Genomic DNA, 25,833 nt, shown 5'->3' on the forward strand with positions numbered 1-25,833 from the left:
TGGAAGAAAGTATGGTCTACATGATTTGGTGGACAGACTACAAATTGTCTAATCATCGGCGAAAGAAGGCATTTTGTAGTGCAATGTGACAATCCATGTGGATTTTGTGATATTTATTCAAGAGGTGGATCTATATTATTTTTGAAAATTATATGACAGTTTGTGTTGGTTGGTTATCGCAAAGGTTACTTCAAGAAATCGTGTGTGTTAAAGTAATGTACCTTTACTATTGGTACTGTGTGAAAACGTTCTATCGCTTGTTCCCCAGTGATGTTATATTATTGGTCGAGCAGGGCTCGACTTTCGGGGGGAGGAAGATGTTACAAGTGAAATATGTAATGCGAGTGGAATGTATTTTTTTTTGAAGTCTTTGTTTTATTTTTATTGACCTAACCTGTACTGTATAATGTTGTAACATAGGCATTTGTAAATAGTAGAATTCTGTCTATAGTTCCTGGAAAGATCTAGAGAGTTACATAACTTTTGTACTGGGTGTGTTACTTTGTTGGTATGTGTTCTAGAAAGCGTGTTCTGTCTATTCTGGAAAAATACGGCTTTCGCGATCATGCGTATTCTAGAATGTTAGTCAAAATTCTCGATCGAAAGTAAGGTTGTGATTGGTGAGTCTAGGTGGCGATAGGGAACACGTGCACGCTGATTGGTTGCCTCCAAGGCCAGTAATTCCTATATATAGTGAGCGAGGCAGTGTTCGAATTAATTCTGTATCCTGAATTCTGTTGGTCTCGGTTCATCTGTCTGCGAGCAGCCTATCTGGATGACGTCCCTCCGGTTTTCGGGATGGCGCACTCCTCGGGTAAGCACTCTTGAATTCCGTTCCTGCTAAAATTTCCGTAATGTTCCGATTTGCTTTTCATACAGGACTCTGCCCTAACCTCGCCTAGGTTCACCAAATTAGCTAGTTATGACGCCTTAGTTTTTCAGCTAGACTTACCCGTTCGTTTCCGAGGCATTCCCGTTTTGTTTCACTAAAATATATATATTGTAGTTTAATAGTATTTCCCTTGGGGTTTGCCTCTGGTAGTTCTGTATCACTTTAGGTACGCTAGATTTTGGATAACCTGTAAATTGCATTGTACTACTGCATTGGTAACTAGATGTACAGTTCATTTATAATTTGAATTTACACTGCTACGAATAACCTATGTATATCACTGAACTTATAGCTCATAACTTGGAATGTATATGTAGAATTATCTTGTAAATAATATTTTAAAAACTAAGGATCACGGTGATTCATTTTGGAATCCGCTATCTAAGCCATGTCCATGCCTTTGGTAGGTTCCCAGCCCTTCCATCTTCCTGTTTTGACGTTCACTAGTTGGCCCTATTGATAGTTACGTACTTGTTTTGTTGGAGATCCGCGTAAAGGCTAGTTACTGTTTTTCCAAGTGTGTAGTGTTTTCTTATATTGTGTATTGTACTCTTACCTTCCCCTTTTAACTGTGTTTGTGCCTTGTTTGGTGTTACCACTGTAGTAGAGGTAACACAATACACCGAACATGTTTCAAGAATCAAAGTTTTCTTCTTCGGTGGGTTAAACTACCATTACAAATCTCAGTCCGCAGAGGGCAGCATTGGACGTGATGTTCAATCGTCTGTTCTTCTAAACTGCATTTGCACACTGGTGAGCTGATCCAACCCCATTTGTACAGAAAGTAGTTACAGCAGCCATGTTCAGTCCTTAGTCCATCGAGACGACACCACAGGTACCTGCATAGGCCGAAACCTTTTGACTTCGTAGTGGGATCAAGAAGGTAGGCATTCGTTCCTCATGACAACTCCTTCCAACTATCATTTAAATTAAATCTGTCTGCGAGAAGTTTCCCTGCAATGACACCTGCTGTGGCAGATGGCGGAATTCCTAATGCAGTGGTAAAGAAGGCGACGTAGTCTCCTTCAGAAGAGCTTAGGTGATCCCAGTCCCAGTGCCAGTGATGCAACGCATTATGTCTACTTTCTAACCAAACAGATGCACAGTACTCAGCAGCCGAGTAGTGCCAGCCAGCGGAGCTTGTGCAGTACCTTGTTTCTTGCTGCAGCTTCATAGTTCAGGGTTCTGTTGAAAGTGACTCCAAGATATTTTGGGTAAGGACTGTTAAACAAAATTCTTGGTTTATAGTTCGCAACACGATGTGCTAGGTGGAAACAAAAGACTTTGGGTTTTTTTTGTGCATGGGATTAATCTCCAGGTCTTGAAAAATGCTGACAACTTCTCCAGATCTTCTGTCAGAATGCATTCACTGTCTTCGAAGTTGTTACTTTGTACAACCAGTGCAATATAATCAGCATAGATGTACTAGATTCATTTTGTGGTAGGCAGGTTATGGATGTATAAATTGAAGAGGAGTGGAACTAAAACAGATCCCTGTGGTAGGCCATTATTTAATTTTCTTTTACGACTTTTAGAATCGTCCAGGAACACTTTAAATTGCCTTTCACTTAACATATTGGACATCAGGCCCACAGTTTCACAGCTCGGTATAACTTGCAGTAGTTTGTAGTTCAGCCCGTCACCAAACAGTGTCATACGCAGCTGTGAGGTTGTAAAGATGGCTGTAGATTTCAGATGACCCTGAAAGCCTGCTTCAGTATGTGTAGTCAGGGAAAGAACTTAATTGGTGCAACTGCGTCCATGTCTGAAGCCAGCTTGTTCAGAGGGGCGACAGCTTCGATATATGGAGTTAGTCTGATTGCGAGGAATTGTTCCAGATGTTTGAATATACAACTCAACAATGCTATTGGGTGATAGCTTTCAGGAATATGGGATTGGAATAAATTATCAAGGGAAATGTTCTAGTTCTTTGAAAACATTTAAGAAAAAGCTAGGTAAACAACTGATAGGGAATCTGCCACCTGGGCGACAGCTCTAAATGCATATCATTGATGACTTGATGAAACATATCTTATATGCTTTAATTTATTTATTGCAACACTGTGGCATAATTTTATTCAAGTGTTCAATATAGTCGCGGGTAATGAAGGAAGGGCCATTCTTTCGAGTATTCCTCCCTAAATTTTTGAACAATTTTTGGTTTATTACTAGCTTCACTAATAACGGTAACGTCACCACACGTCTTTTCCTGCACAAGAAATCCCTTCATTATTTCAAACATTTTGCATTTCGTAACAGTAAAAATATGGAGCCACCAATCACATGGCTGGAGGTAGAGAAGAGCTTTAAAAGTATGAAGAAAGGGAAAGCTGCAGGAATAGATGAGTTAAGTGTGGACATGTTAAGAGCAGGAGGAACCCCAGCAGTCCAATGGCTATATAGACTCCTAAATGTAGTATGGCAGAAAAATACCATCCCAGAAGACTGGAAGAAAGGTATAATTGTACCTGTATTCAAGAAAGGCAGCAGACGGAAATGTACCAACTACCGTGGCATCACTCTACTCTCTCATGGACTAAAAATTCTGGAAAAAATTATAGAGAATAGACTACGAGAAATTGTAGAACCACTTTTCGAAGAGGAACAATATGGCTTTAGGCCTGGAAGATCAACAACAGATCTTATATTTGCTGCCAGGATGCTGATGGAAAAACATTGGGAAAAAGAGAAGTCTTTATATCTACTGTTCCTTGACAACGAAAAGGCGTATGACAGCATACCAAGGGAGCTTATTTGGGAGTGCCTGAGAAAGCTTGAAGTTCGAGACAGCCTAATTTCAAAAGTTAAGGTGCTTTACGAGAAAACCACAAGCTGTGTACAAGTCGGTTCTGGACTGTCAGACTGGTTTGAGACAAAAAGGGGAGTACAACAAGGTAGTGCTTTGTCACCCCTATTATTTATCATTGTAATGGATACCATATTAAAGGCGCTAAAAGAAAACGGGCAACAAGACTTAAAAGCATTTGCATTTGCAGATGATGATGTAATTTGGGGTAACTCAGAGAAAGATGTAGAAGAGAGACAGCAGGGGTGGAGTCAGGAGTTTGAGAGATATGGATTAAACATCAACAAGGCTAAAACGGTGGTGTTGAAGGTACAGAAGGGTGACAATCAGCCAGAAATTGTGCTAAATGGCACTATGCTGGACAGTGTCACAGAATTTAAGTACTTGGGTAGTATAATGTCCAAGGATAACTTAGCTAAACATGAAGTAAATAGTTGAATCAGCAAAGCAATACATTTTTACCTCCAAGTAAGACAGCTACTATGGGATAAACAAGTACCACTCAAAACCAAGATGACACTGTATAAATCATACTACACCCGTATCCTCGCATAGAACCTGGAAACCAGTACATTAACAAGAAAGGACAAATCGAAACTCCAAGCAGCAGAAATGAAGTTCCTATGCACAATAATCCAGAAGACCAGGAGAGATAAAATCAGGAATGAAAAAGTCAGAGAAGACGTAGGACTAGAAGACTCCTTACTCCAGAAGATCCAAAAGGCAAGACTGAAGTGGTTTGGTCATATGAAAAGAACGAGTGCCAACAGGTCTGCAAGAAAGGAGTATGAAAGAGAAATCAGGGGAAAGGGACCAGTGGGCAGACCTAAAGAAAAAAGGACAGACTTAGTGAAGAAGGATGTAGAGGAGAGACATCAGGAATGGGAGCGGATTGTGAACGAAGAATGGTTCATGGACAGAACAAAATGGAAGGGGCTCGTATACCACACCCGGGAAACTTGAGTTGGTCAACGATGATGATGATAATGATGATTAGCATATATCCTAGAGAGCAACAGATATTGCAATACATACTTCAACCGTCATGCACACAGTATCCACAATAAAACTGAGTTTGTAACCACTTCGCCGCCAAAACAATGAAAAAAGAACTCGCATACTTTCATGGAAGTGTGGTCATGTGACAAACAAAGGGAACTACTCTGCAAGATATACCACTTCACGGGTGCCTATTTTTCGGTACTGGAGCACGCACTGGGTTCAGCGCGTGAAAACTAACTATTCTTGAATGAGGGACAGGAAAGGGGTATAAATTATTACTGAGAAATCTGAAAATAATATTCTGAGAATTCAAGCTGTAATGGCATTCCTTGTGTATCCTTTTGAACACTTCTTACACTTAGATTTCAAAATCAACAAAAAATCGTAATTTGTGGTGTGTGATTCGTAAAGGCGTAACTGTGACGGATAATTCGTAATTTTTACGATTGATCATAATAGTTGGCATCTATGCATTATGTTGCAGTAGAGTTTTAATAACGCGAGTTTTCCACACCATACCGTACGCTTTATGAATATCTAGGCAGACTGCAAGGAAATGTCCATAATGAGAGGCATCCAGGATTTCTGACTAATTATACTAAAGTGTCAGCTGTTGAGTGAAACTGTCTGAAGCAACACTGTTCTGCAGTGAAGAAATTCTCTTGTTCTAGAACCCATTTTAGTCTTTTATTTATAATTTTTTCCATTAGTTTGCACATAGTGCAGGTTAGAGCTATTAGTCGATAGTTATCTGGTAACATGTGGTCGCAGTCAGGCTTACGTATTGGAATTACCATAGCTTTTCTCCAAGCGAATGGAAAGACTTTCTGTGACCAAATGAAATGAAATATTTCCGTGAGGCATGCTAGGCCTCAAGGAGGAAGTTCATTCAAGAAATCATCATGAGGACCTGGGCTTATACTCTGACAGCTACTGAGTTCAAGTAGTACTTCAGGAATACTGATATTACCTTTGTAGCATTCATCATCATCATTCAGTGTTCGGTCAGCATTTCCAACTCCGATGGCCTCAATCAGGTCCTGTGAAGTGCAGGGTTGTTCTAGCAGAGGACAGATGAGCAGGTGGTTCCGATCTTGTGTTACATCACACTCCATCAGCTGGAAGTATGCCCCAGTTTTGCATGTTGGTCTTGCAAAGAGGGACGCCAACCCTAAGGCGATTAAATGATCTCCAAATAGGGTAGGACAGGTCATTTCCTGGAGCTAACTCTTCCTTTGCAGGGGTATCGGATGGCAGCATGCTCTTCCACCTGGTGATGCGGTTAGACTCCGATGTTCCTCCCAGTGGTAGAGTCCTGGTGATGAAGCTCTTTCTCGACTTCAGTCAACAGACTACAGCCTGGTGATCATGCAGTGGATGGCGAGAATCATTAGTCTGCTTCGACCTCTCTGCATCAGCAGCAACAGCCCTTCTGATAGTGGGGGAAGCTATTACAACAATCGGGTAGAGTTTGTCAATTGGAGTTGGCTTCAGACATCCCAACAAGATTCGTACGTTCTTGTTGATTGCAATGTCAACCTGCTTGGTGCGAGTGGATGCACTCCACACTGCAGCGGACATACACAAAGCAAGAGCAGAGGTTCTCAGGACGCGAGGGCTTGCTCCCCAGTTGCTGGCTGTGAGCTGTCTCAAAATATTGTTTCGTGAACTAACTTTCAGCCTGGTAGCACTGATCAGCACTTAGATGGATGTGCGACTGTAAATCAGGACAATCTTCACGAGAGGATAAAAATTCTTGTTCATAGTTGGAATCACTTAAAACTAAGTTTTCTGCTAAAGTATTTGCAATATCGTGATGTGTAGTTGTTAACTGATCCAGTCGTTTTATTGTGGGCTATGATATGTGAGGGTTTTTTAAGCCCTCTTATTTTTTGTAGGTGTTTCCAAATTGTTTTTTGTGGGGTCTGATGAGAAAGAGATGACACATACATCAGTCAAGATGCTCGTTTACTCTCTTTTATGACTTTTCGGGCTGTTGCGCGACTTTTTTCGAACAGTAATTTGTTTTGTAAAGTGGAATGGCGTTGATACTTGTGGAATACTTGGTTTTTCTTGTTAATTGCATCTTTACAGGAATCATTCCACCAAGGAACTGATTTTCTCTAAGTTGTATTGTTGGTCCTTGGAACATAATTTTCTGCGGCTTTAAGTATGACGTTGGTGAATTCTCTTACGATATAGTCAATGTAATTTTTGAAATCGGTAGGTGGTGGTTATCTGTATAACTCTGCCTTAATATTTTCATGGTATTCTTGCCAATTGGCATGTTTAGTATTCCATTTATTTAGGCGTACATTTGGGTGGTGCTGATTGTTTCCATTTATTATGATACGAAAATGATCACTTCCGAAAAGGGTTTTGCAAGCTGATGATGTATATATCGTTGCTGCGTCTGGAGTGCTCAGACACAGATCTATAGTACTAAAAGTTCCATGTTGGATATCGTAGTAAGTAGGACCATTTGAGTCTATTTTCAGAATCTAGCAACAATTCAATTATTCTTCCTCTTGTGTTAGTGTAAAGACAGTTCCAAAGGATGTTATGGGAGTTAAAATCTCCTAAGAAGAGGAATGGTTTAGGAAGTTGATTTATCACATCTACTAATTCATTTAAATCCATGTTTTGGCTACTGGACAAATAAACATTACAGATACATAGGGAAAATGTTAGAAAGACTAACTACTACTGCTTCCAAATTGGTTTTCAGTGGTATTTCTCTTTGAGGAACTGTCACGTATGTAAGTAGCAACCCCTCCACTTGCATGAATGGGATTGTTGCGTTTTTGTGGTATGCTGTGAAATGTCTCATATTAGCTACGTAGTTATTTCGAAAATTAGTTTCTTGTAAGCAAATTATTTCGCGTTGATGTTCATTAATAAGTTGCTGTAGATATTCATATTGACAGTAATATCCGTTAATATTCCACTGCAGTATCCAAGAATTCATGATGGCTTTTAAGAGATGTATTGATCCTTATCAGTTACTGGGATTGTCTGATCTGGGGCAGACCTACTGCCTTCACCGTTTATAGCAGTGAGTAGTTTCTTTACAAGTCTGGTACTCTGGTTTTGTCTGGATAGTAGGGGTATAGTTTATGCAGGGTCTCGATGAGATCTTGAACATGGGAAGTATAAGATAATGCAATAGGCAAGATATTTGTTGTTGATGTTCCTTTAGTATTTTCAAATAAACTTTTGAGTTGTATGGAATTAAGAATAAAATTTGAGGGATTAGCTTTTATTACTTCCTTAACAGGAAGAAGTTTTTCTTCAAGACTGAGGGTATTTAATACCATTTGTTTCTTCTTAGGCTGTTTAATGTCTTGGGTTTTATGTAATCCTAGAACAGGAAATTCATCATCCGTTTTTAATCTCCCGAGATAGAAAAATTATCTAAGAAGGAATTATCAGCCTTGGAAGTGTTATTTGAAGAGTCACTTGAAGTCAAGGGTCATTTTATTCCTTGAGGTTTAGTTATGAGCGATTCTTTATTTGCTTCATATATTGAGACTGAAGTGTTCAAGTTCAAGGAGACTTCCTGTTCAGGGGGGTTTCGAGATAAAGATGATGTGTCATTAGAATGTTCAATAATTTGCTGAGAGTCAGTAGTTGGCTGAGGATTCACAGCTGCGTTTGCTGGGTTGGAGGTGTTCTCCTTGGAGGAAACTGAATGCTGATTAGGTGACTGGTTCTTTTCTTCTAGAGTCTCAGGTAGTGAGGGACATACTCGGGCCAGGTGGCCTTCTTCTTTGCAAAAAACAGGTGGGAATATCTGAGGAAGTGTAGATCCAATACTTGGTTCCTTCAAAAGATATTTGCAATGCATTCAGTAGTTTATTGAAATCATCAGGTTTAACATATAGTTGTCGACGGAAGCTAAGAATGTGTGTGAATCCCAGAATATTAATTCCAGCCTAAGGCTGGATATAGATGACATTGGTTTGATACCCAGTTGTTGCAAGTGTTCTTCAATGACTGTGTTGGGTAAAATAGGACATACATTGGATACTATCACTCTCTTGTTTGCGACAATTAACGGTCTGAGAGTGAGATCAATATTACAGATTCTAATTACAGGGTGATTGAGTGACATTTCCTGAACAATTTTTGTGTTCGATAGAAATATGCAAATTCTTGAGTTTGAAATACGAGATATATAACGTATGTTAGCTGGATCTATTATTTTTCCTACAACAAAGACGTAGTCACTTATTGGGATTCCGTCGTGAGCAACAATAATTATAGCCTGATCTTTTCTTTGGTGTTAACTGCATTACAGAGGCATAACTTATCTGAGACTGCTTAGGTACATTATGCGTAGAACTGTCGGTAAGGTTATGCACGGACTAATTTCTTTGGTAAGACGCCATTCCTTTGAGTGTGGAAGGCTTTGAAGCCTCCCTGAATTACGATGTTCAACTGTTAGCTATTGATATCCTAACGGTTTTCTACATGTAGAACAGACAATAATGAAGTTCACACTACGTAAATAAAATTATGTCAACTCCAATCTTCGAAATTTACACTGAGTCGTAATACTCACATTTAGACCAGTATTTGTGTTGAAAAAGGACTTGAAGTGTGTTTATTTAGATAAAAACAAGCACACATCAATAACACGTCTGTATTCATTCACTGCCACCTTGATTCCTCTTTTTCCTAGATTTCTCAACACTAGCTGTAAAGTTCTGTTTTCTGGTAATCGTAAGATGTGAAAGAAATGTGAGGTTCGCTTCTTCTTCGTGATGGTAACCGAGTCAATCTCTCGATAGACAATTGGATCTTAGTGTCTATTGACAGGCATTTTTTGTTATAAGTTGACCAAGTTAGAAATGGTGCTTTTTTTTTTTTTCATTTTGTTGGTTCTATTTATCCATGTTGCTTTCTCGCTTAAGTTGTGCATAATGATTTCTCCAAGGTATCTAAATTGCAGGACTATGTTAATTTTTTGATCATTAATGATGACTTCGTTTTTTTTAGCCCGCCTGGTCGCCATGATCGTTAAGGCACTGAAGTCTAAACGGTCTGACACCGAGGTTAGCCAGTTTGAGTCCCGTTGGTCGAAAAAAATTTCACCATCAGAATGTTGGCCAGCAGGGTAGGGGAGGTAGTGGTATACAATTTCTAATCACTAGATTGCATGCCAAAAGCCTGGATTAAATTCCAAACCTCTCCGCAGTGCTCGTATGGAGTGAGGGCATATGACGCTGTTGATGGTGATTCGTCCGTCGGATGGGGACGTTAAGCCTTGAGCAGACCCCTTGGTGCTATTCGACAGGAGTAGGCTATGTGCCGGCACCAGGTTTCACCCTCTCCCTACTATCATATCATGTCATTCATTTCATCTCATCTCATTAACTCCTCTGATGAGGTTGACGTCAGGAAAGGCATCCGGTCATAAAAACCCGCCACCTCATACCCCACCCCGTAGGGAAATGGAACAAGGGTTGGACAAACAACAACGATGACTTCGTTTATGTCAAGGGGATTCAGTGGCATGATCTCAAGTTTTCTCAGAGGATATCTGTAATCCTATTTTTAATGCAATATTCTGGAGACTGGTGATCTGAGGACGGACATCTTCCATGTCAAGGGCTAAAAGAGCTCCAATTTTGATTTTAGGTGGGTTTTCCTTTTGCCGAATTTTCATGATGTAATCTAGAGCCGCACTGAAAAACAGTGGGGATAATCCGTCACCTTGTTTGAGGCCTGTATTTATTGTAAAAGCATTTGTCATTTCTGCCCTGAACTTTACTTTTGAAATTGTGTTGGTTTAAGTTAGTTCAATAATTTTTGTTAATTTAGGATGAAGGCCATATGATCTGAGGATTTTTAAAACAGTGGATCTGTGTATACTATCATAAGCTTTTTTTTTTTTAATGTCAAGGGCTAAAAGAGCTAAATCATCTGAAAACCCTGGCAGTATGTCCTTTTCTTAACCTTTGGAGTTTATTTTATTTTGATCTTAACAAGATAGTGATCTGACCCTGAGTCTTCCCCCTGACATTGTAAATTTCATGATGGTGAAATTTATCCACGCAAACGAGGTCTAGTTGTCAGTCACCCGTTCGGAAATCAGGATGTTTCCAAGTTTTTAATTTGTAAGGTTTCCTTTTAAAGTATGTTGATTTTGAGATTAGATTGTGGTTTTTGCATAATTCAACCAATCTTTGACCGTTTTTATTCGTCCTCTTGACTTATGTGCCAGCCATTTTCCAATTATATCTCTGTACCATCTTTCTTGTGCGAGTTGTGTGATGAAATCGCCAAGGAGAATTTTAATGTGTGATGGAGTATGTTGATTAAAGCTTGATCCAGAATTTTTGTGCTTCTTCTTTATCCTTTAGGGTGTTATTTTTCTGATTAGTGGGAGCATGTTAATTGATAATTGTGTAGATTTTATTTACAGATTTCAGAGTTAGCGTTGCAGGCCTGGGGGATTGAGATTTAAATTCCATCCTTGAGTTACAATTCTAAATGTTATTTAGAAAGGCGAAGATGAGAGATGAAAGACAATTTTGCGAAATTGTGAAGACGGCTTTCTGTCTTATTTTATCTTAGTTGTTCAGGACTGGCAGAAGGCATTTCCTCCATACCCCGCAAACGTTATTGATTTCCCACCAATACTCGGGTAGCTGATTGCAGTGGTTTCCCACTAGGCGATGGGGTCGCCACATCCCTACGCCTATACCTTGGTCTACTTAACAAGTTAGATTTTTTTTTAAAATTGCTGTTGACCCAGTTTGGATGCACCACGTGCTTCTACCCCTGAGCTAGACCAAGATTAGGACAGGATATGGTACATTACATCAGGACGAAGATGGAGTGTCGAAGCCTATCCTCCTGATGAAGCTGGAAGGCAGAAACGTGCTTGTTGCGGAATGTACGACTGGGATTGTTGAGGAGAAATCCAATGTATCTGAAAGGTGTGGGGACTGATCTATCAACAAATGTATCCTATAGTGCATTCCTTTTTATGTTCCAATCTTTCTATACATGACTTGTGCCTTTCCATTACTTTCGATTCTACATTCCTGTATTCATTTTTCTCTTATTTCTTCTTGTCTTACAATTCCCAAACCAGGCCTGAAGAGTTGACAAGAATGAAGCCTGCTCTCCTGAAGAAGCTGGGGCCAGAAAATATTGGTTTGATGAGAAGAGAGTTAATTTCTATTGCTTCCTCTTGTGATGCTGATCAGCCCATGACCTCACAAGTGTGCGTATGAAGACCACACGGCAAATAAAAAGTAAACACATATTTTGTATGCAGTGATGAAGTTTGCAAGGACCCAGAGAAGTGGACATTAAAACACACTCACCTGAAACTGCCACGATTCACAGGTCGAGTTGCTGCAGTTCGCTTCATCAGAGCTATCGTTACAATCTCTCTCTCCATCACAGCGCCATGAGTTGGGAATACACTGGGAGTTGTTGTCGCATCTAAACTCGCCCGCTGCCACAAACAAATTATATCATCATGATCATACAATGTACTTCAAAATGGCCAGAGAATCGAAAGATACAGGGAACAGAATGTGAAGGAACTGAAACAAGTAATGGAAGAATTTTACGAGAATGATTAAGTGGTAAAACATAAGGAAGGAAGTGTAATAAAGAGTGACAGAAAAACAAATTACACAAATGATTTCTGCACTCCAATTTTAGGAAGGGAAACTATGAAGGAAAAAAAAAAAAAAAAAAATTTGTAATTGTATAGCTTTGTTAAATATTTTTATTGAAAAGTATGTGCAGAACAAATACATATCCTAAAATCACTAATCAAAGTGCAATCAATGAGAGACCAGAAGAGGACAATCTTACCCTTTAAGACATGATACCGTATAAGCTTCTGGGCTTAGGCCATGTCAAGAAAATTAGGTGAAATTCTTAACGTTTTGCAGAGAACTGTGCTCTGCATCTTCAGAAGAAATCTTGACTGTCGACGAGAAAGGTTTCTTAAACAATGACACCGGGCCGTGAAAGCATTAATGACAAATCTTACCTTTTGTAGATCTCAAGAAGGCATATGATTCTGTAGATCCTGGAGTGCTCATGAACGTTCTCTGCGAGTTAGGACCTGATGAAAAATCCTTGGCTATAATTAGGCAAACCCCCAGGGACACCTTTTCCCAAGTTAAATTTATGGGCGACTCTAAATCATTTAAGATAAAATCTGGCGTAAGGCAAGGAGGTAGCCTTTTCCACTCCTCTTGAACTGCATCCTAGAAAGGGTCATTAGGAAATGGATATCAGGAATAACTGGAAATGAAACTCAGAATCGTGTAAAAATTGGTTGTGGAAAGAATGCCTTCATGTTGGACTGTCTAAACTTTGCAGAAAAACTACAAAATGTTGCTGCCAAAACTGGACTAAGAATTTCCTTCATAGAAACAGCATTCACAGAAAAGCAGATGACAGATAGAATTGTAACTCTGTCTGGTGACATCCTCCACGTTGATAAATTTAAATACGTGGGAGAAATTCTGACTCCCAGTGGTAATGAAAAGGAGGCATCAAAAGAGAGGTGCCATGACACCTGCAAGTCGTGGTCCATCTCCATTCAAGCCAAATGAAAACATCACTGCACAGTGACATTTATGGAGCAGCATGGCATACTCTGAGAAGAATGTTCCTTTGAATAATCTTGGGTTCAAGGAAGTCAGTAAATGACCAAAACACTTTAGATCAAACCAGGAACTCTATAAAACCATTGAAAAACATAACGACGACTATGAGTAAAAGAAGGCTGACCTTTTATGGATACAGTAAAAGAATTAATCAAGCGAGGTCGGCCAACAAAATAATCCTACAAGAAAAGTGGAAAAAACTGCCGGGGTGCCTTACACGGGTGCACAAAGACGTAGCAGAAGTGGATGTCGAGGAGAACACAACAACATTTAGGAGAAGATTACACGAGTGAGGGATACACCTGAAAAGGCGCAGAACATCTCTGCGGAAGAGCGAGAAAGGAGAACCAAAGACTTGAGGATCTTTGGCGAGAGTGCAAAGAGAAGAGCCTTAGTCTGCATTACACAAAGGCAGTTAGACTGTATAAACATACCCGATTGGTTGATTGTCTATCAATGATCAACAGTGTGACCGTGGTCAGGGTTTACAATTACAGATGTTATCTGGAAAGGTGATAAATGAAATACGTGACAAAAATTGAGATTGTGAAATGTGTTTGCCTCAAGATGTTCTCTGGCTGTTATTTTACGGCACTGAGCCAATCTCGAGTTACAATTCTAAATATTATTTACAAAGGTGAAGATGAGAGATGAAGGATGATTTTATGAAATTGTGAAGAAGGCTTTCTGCCTTATTTCATCCTAGTTGTTCAGGACTGGGAGTACGCATTTCCTCTATACCCCGCAAACGTTATGGTTTTCCCGCCAATACTCAGGTAGCAATTATACACCCAAACCACAAAAAAGTGATATATCAGATCCTAGTAACTATCGGGGAATTTCTTTGCTAGATATCACCAATAAAATTTTCTCTAAGATCCCCTATTCCAGAATCCATGACCAGCTTGATCGGGAATGGGTGAATATCAGGGTGGTTTTCGTCCAGGACGATGTTGTCCAGATCAAATTATCAGTCTCAAATGGATCATAAAACATAAACGCATTAGGAGCAAAAATTTAGTTATCACTTTTGATGATTTTCAAAAGGCTTATGATACTATGCATCATGACCATTACTACATAATCCTTCCTGAATTTGGTCTACATCGGAAACTTGTTATCCTTATTGAGGTCACTCTGAGAAACACAAATTCTCAAGTTGGGTTCAGAAATGAAATCTCTGAACCATTTGAAATTCATACTGGCCTTCGACAAGATGGATTATCCCCGTTGATGTTTGTGTGCTGGAATGGAGCACGGTATATCCTCCGACTGTTAAGATTGGAAGAAATATTAGACTAAATTGTCTTGCATTTGCTGATGATCTGGTGCTATTAGCAAATAGTATAGAAGAAGTAAAGTAGAGGAACTAGGAAGATTAGGTTGGGTTGAAAATATCTTTTGAGAAAACTGAAATGATGCCATCCTTTAACCCTCAAATGGTTTAAACGACAATGCATCGCTCTTTTTGTACACGTTGCTGTGGTCAACAGTCGTTCATTAGACACGCTCTCGTTATGTGTAGTAACACACAAATGTGCTCTATGTAGTATCATTTTAAACAACAGATTACAGCCTCTTTTTACTCTAGTTGCTAGGCGGTCTAAATGAATGGCGCAGTCTTAAAATTCAGTCGCTAGGCTCGCTACCTTAACTGCGCAGTACAGTATGGTGCCTTGCCATGTGATGGTGTAGTTCTGTTGAACCTACACATTGTTTTTATCAGTTATTTTGCAGAAATGGCGAGTAATTTAGGTTCAAGCCCCATTTGGAAGATGTTGGATGAAACAATGAGTGACGCGAGTGATATGAGTGATAATGACAGTGACAATGACAAACTTCCTGGAAAGCTGGAAAGTTTACGCATAATCTGTCGATCAACAAAAAGGGGAAGGACCTGGTATTAGTGCCCGGGTTGTAACTGTGCATTTCACAGGGAGTGTTACCACAATTTACAGCATTTTTGGAGGCCTAAAAGGAGAGGAAGAAAAACAAGAGAGCAGTCTAGTTCTGGTAGCTCCTCTGAGGCGTTCTAGTGCTTGTGTAGGGGCCTATATATCAACTAAAGTATTTTTTTTTTTTTTTTGAAGTGCATAAAATTGTGAACAACACTGAGATTTGACTTTCTTGGGTAACTCGAATATTTTAGTGCCTGGTATGGGTGCAAACATTTTGATAAGTACATTTTGGAACACTTTTTTGGAAACTCAGGATGGCGGTAAATATATAATGAAAGGTACAAAACAAAAATATTTTTATTTCAATAGCCTATGATATTATGATTTAATAAAACGTATTACACTGCATGGTTTTCTTTTAAAACCTATTTTTAATAATTTCTTACTGAAATTATACAAATATCCTGAAAATCTTGTGACCATAACAGTCGTAAAGTTGACACTCCACATTATATTAAATAACACTCAGAAAATAAAATTTGTAAATAAATTTAAATATCTTGGTGAAAATGTCACTTGGAATGCTGATGAAGAAACATCCATAGATAACAGAACTCTAAAATTGAGACGAGCACGACAAATTACATGGCCGAGTTACAAAAAACAGTTTCTTTCAATTAATGCTCTGTCATCAAACCAGAAGCAACGTATGCAAGTGAAACATTATTCAAACTAAATATCCAAGAACAAAAGACAAACTGCATAGAACAATACTCCAGACAATTATTAATTTAAGAAAAATCAGGTTGATGGACAGTGGAAGCTTTTACCCAATTCAGTAATTTACACGGAAAGTGAATCAATAATTGACACGATAAGAAAACGGAGGATTGCATTTTTTGACACACATACAGTTTACCAAATTATAGACTCCTAAAACAGCTTTTTGATTTCTTTTGGAACACTTATAACTGTTTTTCTGGACATCGAGAAAGCAAATGACCATGTACCACGCAGGCTTATATGGGAATGTTTGAGACACAAGAAAGTGCCCGATGACATGATAGCACGAGTACAACGATTATATGATGAAACCAAGTGTTGTGTCCAGGTCCAGGATGGAAGGTCAGGTTGGTTTGAAACGAAGAGTTGAGTCCAGCAAGGAAGTTGCCTTTCACCACTTCTCTTCATAATCATAATGGATGAAGTTTTAAAAGCGGTTAAGAGAAAGGATCCAACAGCTAATGCCCTGGTTTTTTCTGATGATGTAATGGTATGGGGTGAGACAGAAGCAGAAGTACAAACTAGACTAGATCTCTGGCATGAAGCTTTTACAACCTTAGGTCTCAAAATCAGCAAAACGAAGACAGTTGGCTTGGTGATGAGTAGAAACTCTCAAACTGTTCATCTAAGAATTGGAGGTGAGGAGATGGATATTGTAGACAACTTCCAGTATTTAGGTAGTGTTCTGTCATCAGTAGGGCTTGGATATTTTTAAAATGCATATGCGCATATGCAGATGCATATTTGGAACGGTAATGCATATTTTGAACATTAGTGCATATACATATTGTACCGTTTCATTGCCCTGGTCATGAGAAAAAAAAAAAAAAAAAAAAAACACGAGGTATTACAGAATCTATATTTGCCATGCACGGTAGTAAGATTAGAGAGATCATATAGTTGAGCATTATATCTGAAGAATGCATGGACATATCGAATTAAATAGGCCGTGATTTCATAATGATAAAATATGGACGCATAAAATCAAAGAAACCATAAATATGTCGAAAAGAATGTTAATTTGGCAAATCAAATAAGCCATGGTCACGAAGTTAGACATACAGACCCTGTAGGGTCCATGCGGCCGTGATAAAAAAAAAAGTAGAAGGCTTTAAATTGTTAAAATGGCTAGTGAAAAATAAAAAAAATACACTGAGCATCGGAACAAGATTTTTCCATGAAATAGAAGTCGTCGCGTGAAGAAGAAAGAAGTTGTCTGCAGAGCTAGAGCTGAAAAATTTGTACATCAAGTGATGTTAAAGATTACGCCGATATCCAACTCAATATTGAAGCAAATAAGCAAGAGAAACTAAAGAAAAGAGAAGATTAAATATTTGATCGGTAGCCGAAGCTCGAACTGTAAGTTGACGAGAGACATTAAATGAAATAAGACATCGCATATACAGAATATATTGACGAAAAACTAAGAACTAACTAGATTATCCTTTTAGAGCTTGTTACTGAGAGCTAACGTTGAATTTCTGGTAGAATAACTTGTTATAGAACTATAATTTAGATACTGAATAATATTTTTGGAAGATTATGTTTATGATACTAATGACTATGTTGGATATGTTTATGTCGCATGTAATCAATGGCCTCAACATCGATAACTAATTCGAACATGGGACTGTCAACCGACGGAAGCCGCTCAGCTGATTCTACTAGCCCGTATCTGGATGCTACTGCTTATCTATGATGCAGCAGATGCCTGAAGCCAGCCAGCAAACCATGGATGACCGCATCGAAATCTAACCCAGTCCAGTAACATCAGCAGATGAAAATTAAGTTCCAAGATATGTTATTTATTTACAGTAATTATAAATGTTAGATGTAGTGCATATATATTAGCAATGAAATTGTTGTGTGAAGGTTGTTACTTATGTCTTCGAGATATAATTCCAATTGGCAGTATCTTCGCAAAGAGATTATTACAATTGATTTATAACTAAGGTAATCTTCAATTATGTAAATCAATGCCATTACGTAGGAATGCTAATAGTTAAATACGGAGAGATTTAAGATGATGTTTCGACGATTATCAAAGAAAAGAGACGTTCTTAACATGATATAATTCAGCTGTAATGCAGAAAGAAGATAGTTGTTTTGTAAGTTATTAAGACTTGGTTATCGCTACACTACGACTTCATGTGAGTAAATGTGAACTTATTTTGTTCGTACATGTATTTCTTTTTTAGAATAATGTGATTATATGTATTATGATTGAAATTTAACCCATAAATGCAACGTTGTAGTTTGATAATGAAATGTTGAGATGATATGCTGCGTAGGAGGAAGTGAATGATATTTGTATGGGAAAATAAGGACATGAACGACGTGTTGATGAGATTATATGTATAAATATTCGTTGGGATATATTTGTGGTTATGAACGACGCAATGTTACAATGTTTACGATTGGAATATGGAGAGAGAGATATACTTATGAGTTATTGGTAGTAATTACGATGTGATACTAACCATTAATATAATTTGACGTGTGCGGCATGATTTTAAATAGCAATATAAGACACTTTTGGGTTAATTATATATTCATACAATGAAATGCGTCACAGAATTCGTAGATTGGTAACCATAAACAGTCTTCAGAACAAAATCTCCGAAAAATAAATAATTAAGGGTAAACTTGATGTCTTCTTGGAGAATTTCAAACGTTGCAATGAGTGTTGCTTGGTATTTGTTGATGAAACCATATCTTGACAGGGAGAAGCGTCTTCTTAATTTAAATCTCTGCCGTAAATAAATAAAATAGTGTCAGCAACTATATTGCTAAGAATTCTATGATATAATAATCGGACATAGATGCGATCGTGAATCACGATAGATATAATTCCTCACAGAAATATGATAATAGCTTGTTATTAGACGATACTTACATTTAATTTTGGGATGTAATATGGTCATATTTATCAAATGACATGATGAAACTGATTGACTGTTTTTATTGAAAAAAATTTAAAATAGCCGATAAGGGCTATAGCATTTGGAACTTTGCTTACACTGCTGACGTTACAATTTTAGAATATCATCAAAGAAAGATTATTGACAAGAATATTGTGAATTCGGTATAAAGGAAAATAAGCATTATAAAAAAAAAAAATTTCAAGAGCTTAGGGACTTTAAATAAGCATATTTTTATTTTATTTCCTAAAGCTTAGGGACTTTCATTTTAACCAATGCCAATTTACTTATTTATGGATTTATTTACATTTCAACTTTCGAGATACTTCAATTTCAATGAATATCCAAGAAGATTGTTACCTACTGTAATGTGATTGATATTTATGTCTTATGAAGTTATGCAAACTTTTCTTTGTTCATATGATGCGGGTAACGTAATTATTTAGCAAGAAGACTGATTGAGTTCAATCATAACAATTTTGATTTATATTTCGGAAAAGGAAAGACGATTGATGTTAATGAATGTTATTTTTCTATAATAATTCATGATCATGAATAAATCAGGGATTTATAAAATTAAGTTAGTATTATCACAAATTTATTTACATAATTATAGCAGATAAGTTTACATTGAACCTTTACGAAAATATTTCCTGAATGATCGGATTTGGACGATGACTTTGCACTGATATTTACGAATGAATGAATGCTGGTAAATAATACGAAAAGAAATGCGGGTTTCCCAGTTGACCTCACGTTAAAATACACTTTACTGATGGATGTTAATTATCCCTGAGTGGTGTCGCGTGACAATTCGCAAAGAATTTCGACGGTTAGAGTGAAACATGGAATGGAGATATCTGCGTTAGTCGAAACTTGGCGAGTTATTTATTCTCAGGTTTGTGGAAACAAATATAACTACCGACACTTAGCATCATTTTCTTTAATGCGTTGATTCATTCAATTGATCCGAAGACGAGATATAGACCGAGGAGGGGAGACGGCCGGAGCATTTGATTGGTCGCCCAACATGGCGCAAGAAAATGATTTCCCCGACGGATGGTGCAATATATATGTTTCTCTTATGTGTGATCGATTATCTAAGATTTCTGAACCACGTCTGTGTGTCGCCTAGTGAATCGGAGAGCGACTGTTACAACGTGCGCCTTTTAGTCACAGATCCAGCTTCGTATATGTTGGAAGCTGGTCAGTTTCTTCGAGTATTTTTTTCCAAATCTCATCCATGTCACATGTTTGGCCCATGGATTTCATTGTATTGCAGAGAGGTACGTACCCCCTTTCCATCTGTCAATAAAGTCGTTTCAAGTGGGGAAAGAACTGTTTCTGAAAGCATGGTTCGTGTACAGTTCTACAAAACTCATCTGCCTCAGGTTTCTCTTCTGCCGGAACCTGTTCTCACAAAATGGGGAACTTGGTTATCTCCGCAGTATCGTTCTACAAGGAGAACTTTAATCAAGTAAAAAATGAAATGTGTAGTTAAAAGTATTGGTGATAGTAATACTGCGTGTGTTAGTGAAGCAAAGTGCGCATTTGAATCTGAAACTCTATATAAAGGTATCAGTTTCATTCATGTGCATTACTCGTCACTTTCAAAGGCGATTAAGGGCCTAGAAACTCGCAGTGCACCCGTACAGTTAATTCAAAACACCAATATTTTTTTGAATGGTGTACTTGGTGAAACTGGAGAAGAGGTTAAAAGGAAACTCAGTGCGGTGTTGGAGTCAAACCCATGATTAAAGAAGATTCAATCCTTAAGAAAATACATAAGTGAAATCAGGCAGTCCTTGCCAGAAGAATGCTCCGAGCACTTAGTGCCAGTGAACAAGTCTTACCCGGTTACGTCCGTCGAGGGAGAACGATCATTTTCAGCGTATAAATTAATTCTGTCCGACAAGAGAAAGTCATTGACCCCTGAAAACATTGAAAACTTGTTGATAACCTACTGCCACGCGTCATTTTGCAAGGAATGAAACATGTTTAATAATTTAACACGGAGTTAAAATTAAATAATGCGTTTGGTTTCTGAAATTTTTAGTGCATATTTTTAGTGCATATTTTCAACATTTTTAGTGCATATGTGCATGCATATTTTTGGAGTTTTCAGTGCATATGAATCCGGGCCCAAGTCATCAGACAATACCATACATCAAGAGATTAGCAACAGAATACAGAAAGCTTCCAAATTATATCACGCTGTACGTTAAATATTTTGGGATGAAACATTTCCGTCAGTTTCCAAGATCAGCTTGTACAAAATATATCTAGTACCTATACTGACGTATGGCCTGGAAGCAGCAACACTTACTGGACCAACAAAGAGTCGTCTTCAGGCAACAGAAATGAAGCTTCTTCGTTCTTGTCTACAAAAAACAAAAATGGATAAAATAAGGAATGTGGATATCCGACAACAGCTTGGATTGGAAAGAAGCTTGCTGGAGACTCTAGAAGTGAAGAGATTGCAATGGTATGGTCACATGAAAACAATGAACCCTCACAGGATTCCTCGAACATACAGGATATATGTGATTATTTCACCTAAATATTAAAATTTTTCTACAATTTTTATTTCTTGGTCTGCCAGCTTAATTTTGTTTGCAAGCAGAAGTTGAGTTAGCATAATTTCTGTTTTTTCAAATGAAATTTTCAAACCAATATATTCAGCTATTTCCTGTAAACATTTTGTTTTGTTTCCTGAATATCAGTGGCCAGAAGAGCCAGATCATCAGCAAATTCTAGACAGTTCAGATGTGTGTTATCCTTCTGGGTTCCTATTTTTATACTTTTCGAGTTGTTCTTGTACCATTCCCTCATAACGTACTCTAGTGCACAGTTAAAAAGAAGAGGTGAGAACCCGTCACCCTGTCTTAAACCAGTTGTTACCAAGAAGGTTCAGAAAGTTCTCCTCTGAACTTAATTTTTGAAATTATATTAGTTAGAGTAAGTTCAGTCAAGTCTGAAATGTCTTAAAATATTTAATAATGATGATCTGTGGATGGAGTCTTAAGCTTTCTAGAAATCTAGAAATGTTATTGAAAGGGGCCTGTTTTGTTTTCTGTAATATGCCATGACTAGCTTCAAAGTTATTATTTCTTCAGAACAGCTTCTCCAAGGTCTGAAGCATCCCTGATATTCACCTAACTCTTGATCAAGTTGTTCTTTAATCCGATTATATAGTACCTTAGAGAAAATGTTATACGTGCAGTCAAGGATGGAAATACCTCTATAGTTGTCTGGATTACTTCTTTAACCTTTCTTATGAATTGGATTAATTATAGATGTTGTCCATAGTTCTGGGAATTTTCCTAATATCCAAATCTTCCATAATATCATATGGAGGGATGTCTGAGTAGCACAGCCGGCGTAATTCCACTGCAAAATTGGTATACGGAATCTCCATTAAATGTCCAGGGAAAGTCCCTGTTGGCTCGCCTTGGTCTAGTGGCCACTGACATGGCGCTGTCTATGGCTACAGTAGGGTGCAAGTCCTGTAACTCTAGTGCAGTAATGTCCAGGGAAGGTCCCTGTTGACTCGCCTTGGTCTAGTGGCCACTGACATGGCTACAGTACTGTACAAGTCCTGTAACTCCTAGGGCAGTAGTGTCCAGGGAAAGTCCCTGTTGGCTCGCCTTGGTCTTGTGACCACTGACATGGCGCTGTCTATGGGTACAGCAGGGTGCAAGTCCTGTAACTCTAGTGCAGTAATGTCCAGGGAAAGTTCCTGTTGACTCGCCTTGGTCTAGTGGCCACTGACATGACTACAGTACTGTACAAGTCCTGTAACTCCTAGGGCAGTAATGTCCAGGGAAAGTGCCTGTTGGCTCGCCTTGGTCTTGTGACCAGTGACATTGCGCTGTCTATGGCTACAGCAGGGTACAAGTCCTGTAACTCTAGTGCAGCAATGTCCAGGGAAGGTCCCTCTTGCCTCGCTTTGGTCTAGTGGCCACTGACATTGCGCTGTCTATGGCTACAGCAGCGTACAAGTCATCTAACTCCTAGTGCAGTAATGTCCAGGGAAAGTGCCTGTTGGCTCGCCTTGGTCTTGTGACCACTGACATGGCGCTGTCTATGGCTACAGCAGGGTACAAGTCCTGTAACTCTAGTGCAGTAATGTCAAGGGAAAGTGCCTGTTGCCTCGCCTTGGTCTAGGGGCCAGTGACATTGCGCTATCTATGGCTACAGTAGGGTACAAGTCCCTAACTCCTAGTGCAGTAATGCCCAGGGGAAGTGCCTGTTGGCTCGCCTTGGTCTAGTAGCCAGTGATATGGCGCTGTCTATGGCTACAGCAGCGTACAAGTCCCTAACTCCTAGTGCAGTAATGTCCAGGGAAAGTGCCTATTGGCTCGTCTTGGTCTAGTGGCCAGTGACATGGCGCTGTCTATGGCTACAGTAGGGTACAAGTCCCCTAACTCCTAGTGCAGTAATGTCCAGGGAAAGTGCCTAATGGCTCGCCTTGGTCTAGTGGCCAGTGACATGGCGCTGTCTATGGCTACAGTAGGGTACAAGTCCCCTAACTCCCAGTGCAGTAATGTCCAGGGAAAGTCCCTGTTGGCTCGCCCTGGTCTAGTGGCCAGTGACATGGTGCTGTCTATGGCTACAGTAGGGTGCAAGTTCTGTAACTCCTAGTGCAGTAATGTCCAAGTAAAGTCCCTGTTGGCTCGCCTGCCATGGCGCTGTCTATGGCTACAGCAGGGTACAAGTCATCTAACTCCTAGTGCAGTAATGTCCAGGGAAAGTCCCTGTTGGCTCGCTTTGGTCTAGTGACCACTGGCATTGCGCTGTCTATGGCTACAGCAGCGTACAAGTCATCTAACTCCTAGTGCAGTAATGCCCAGGGAAAGTCCCTATTGGCTTGCCTTGGTCTTGTGGCCACTGGCATGGCTAGAGCAGGGTACAAGTCCTGTTACTCCTAGTGCAGTAATGTCCAGGGAAAGTTCCTGTTGGCTCGCCTGCCATGGCTCTGTCTATGACTACAGCAGCATACAAGTCATCTAACTCCTAGTGCAGTAATGTCCAGGGAAAGTCCCTGTTGGCTCGCCTTGGTCTTGTGGCCAGTGACATGGCTAGAGCAGGGTACTAGTCCCCTAACTCCTAGTGCAGTAATGTCCAGGGAAAGTCCCTGTTGGCTCGCCTTGGTCGTGTGGCCACTGACATGGCGCAGTCTATGGCTAGAGCAGGGTACAAGTCCTGTCACTCCTAGTGCAGTAATGTCCAGGGAAAGTCCCTGTTGGCTCGCCTTGGTCTTGTGGCCACGCACATGGCGCTGTCTATGGCTAGAGCAGGGTACAAGTCCCATAACTCCTAGTGCAGTAATGTCCAGGGAAAGTCCCTGTTGGCTTGCCTTGGTCGTGTGGCCACTGACATGGCGCTGTCTATGGCGAGAGCAGGGTACAAGTCCCGTAACTCCTAGTGCAGTCCCTGCTTCCTTTTTATCCTGCTAACAATGCTGAATCCTACAATGCATAAAACTCTGTAAAACAGTTCCTTCAGCTCGTCTAAGCTAAATGTCACCACCAATAAAAAATAAGCTAATTGAATAATTTCCTCCTTGTTGTTAGGCTGTTACCTTGAGGGAGGCACAAGTGCATACTTCATTCTCAACTGTATAAACACAACACTTGAAGTACTGAAGTGTCCTTCACCTAAACTTATTACGAATTGATTGCTGATAATTTCTCTTCCTTTCTTGATCAAACGTAACTCGCAAGTGTAATTTTCGGAAAATGCTTAATATAAGTAAAAGGGAAACTTCAACTTACGTCTACATGTGGCTGAAGTGCTGTGCGTGCAGTTCACCTCGTCAGATCCATCCTTGCAGTCGTCCTCGGAGTCACACTGCCAGAGCTTCAGGATACAGCGCTCGTTCTTGCACTTGAACTGGTTCGGCTTGCAGGCTTGATAGTCTAATACAGAACAAAAGCTTCCTCTATACTGTATATCAAAGTCTCGAGGCTAGGAGTAATGCACAATACTCTCTCAGCCTTTGATGCACAGCAGAACCTCATATTATTCTGTATTGAAGAGCAATATAATGTAAAAGAAGTGGCTAAAAGGATCCATATCTCAACACTTTCCCATGAACATTATTCTGTTCACACTTCTTTCAGCTGAAGTGAGTTCAGGAATATTTGACCTGGTATTTTGAGAGGTGCATTCTTCAAATTGGAAGAAAACGTTGAGAACTTATACTAGAACAAGTGTGGTCGTGATGAGTGTTTATCATTCAATTCTTTACTTGTCTTGTAACACGCTCTTATTTTATAAATGTTATCTATTATAATTTATGCCTTGCCTTAAATTTATGATTTTCATTGATGATGGTCTCTGATACTAATTTCAAATACAGGGTGTTTATTTATGCTTGGCAGGGACTTCATTGCTCAAACTTGGTCGCCGATGACAGGTCGCTACCGTGGGGTTTCCGGCACTTCTGCAGTTGCTGAGAGCTGAGCTCCGAGATAGTAGGGTGTACAATGAAGCTACTGCGTACTGTATGTCATATTGTGATTGCTTATAGTGCTGTAATGTATGTGAAATATTTGTTATGTATCTGCACAATACTTACATTAAGTGCAGAAAATCGTGCGCTAGGACAAGACAAAAGTTTCGAATGAAATTTCCAGGGAGACCCATTCCTATCAATCTGACAATAAAATAACTGGCCAACAGATTCAAACCTACAGGTTCAGTAGACAATATAAATAGACGTAAAGGTAGTTATCTCCTTACTGAAGCGTGTTTGGTACGAGGATCACAAGTAAAAATCTGTGGCCCCCTCATAGCCCAGATTTAACAGCATGTGATTTCTATTTGTGGGGAATGTTAAAAAATGTAGTTTATGGGAACAACCCTCACACACTAGATG

At 39.3% G+C, this 25,833-nt stretch overlaps 1 protein-coding gene across 3 annotated transcripts in view; it reads right to left on the bottom strand.

Annotated features, from left to right (window-relative positions):
• Positions 1–25,833, bottom strand: part of LOC136883521 (sortilin-related receptor) — a 698,235-nt gene that overhangs the window by 319,009 nt on the left and 353,393 nt on the right. For all 3 annotated transcript variants that reach the window (XM_067155885.2, XM_067155884.2, XM_068229722.1), the window contains exons 17-18: positions 24,728–24,871; positions 12,041–12,174 (exon numbers count right to left, since the gene is read on the bottom strand). In XM_067155885.2, the coding sequence (XP_067011986.2) occupies positions 12,041–12,174; positions 24,728–24,871 (278 nt within the window). The remainder of the gene's footprint in view (positions 1–12,040; positions 12,175–24,727; positions 24,872–25,833) is intronic.

The sequence above is a fragment of the Anabrus simplex genome, chromosome 11 (genome assembly GCF_040414725.1).
Source record: "Anabrus simplex isolate iqAnaSimp1 chromosome 11, ASM4041472v1, whole genome shotgun sequence".
In the NCBI taxonomy this organism is placed as follows: domain Eukaryota; kingdom Metazoa; phylum Arthropoda; class Insecta; order Orthoptera; family Tettigoniidae; genus Anabrus; species Anabrus simplex.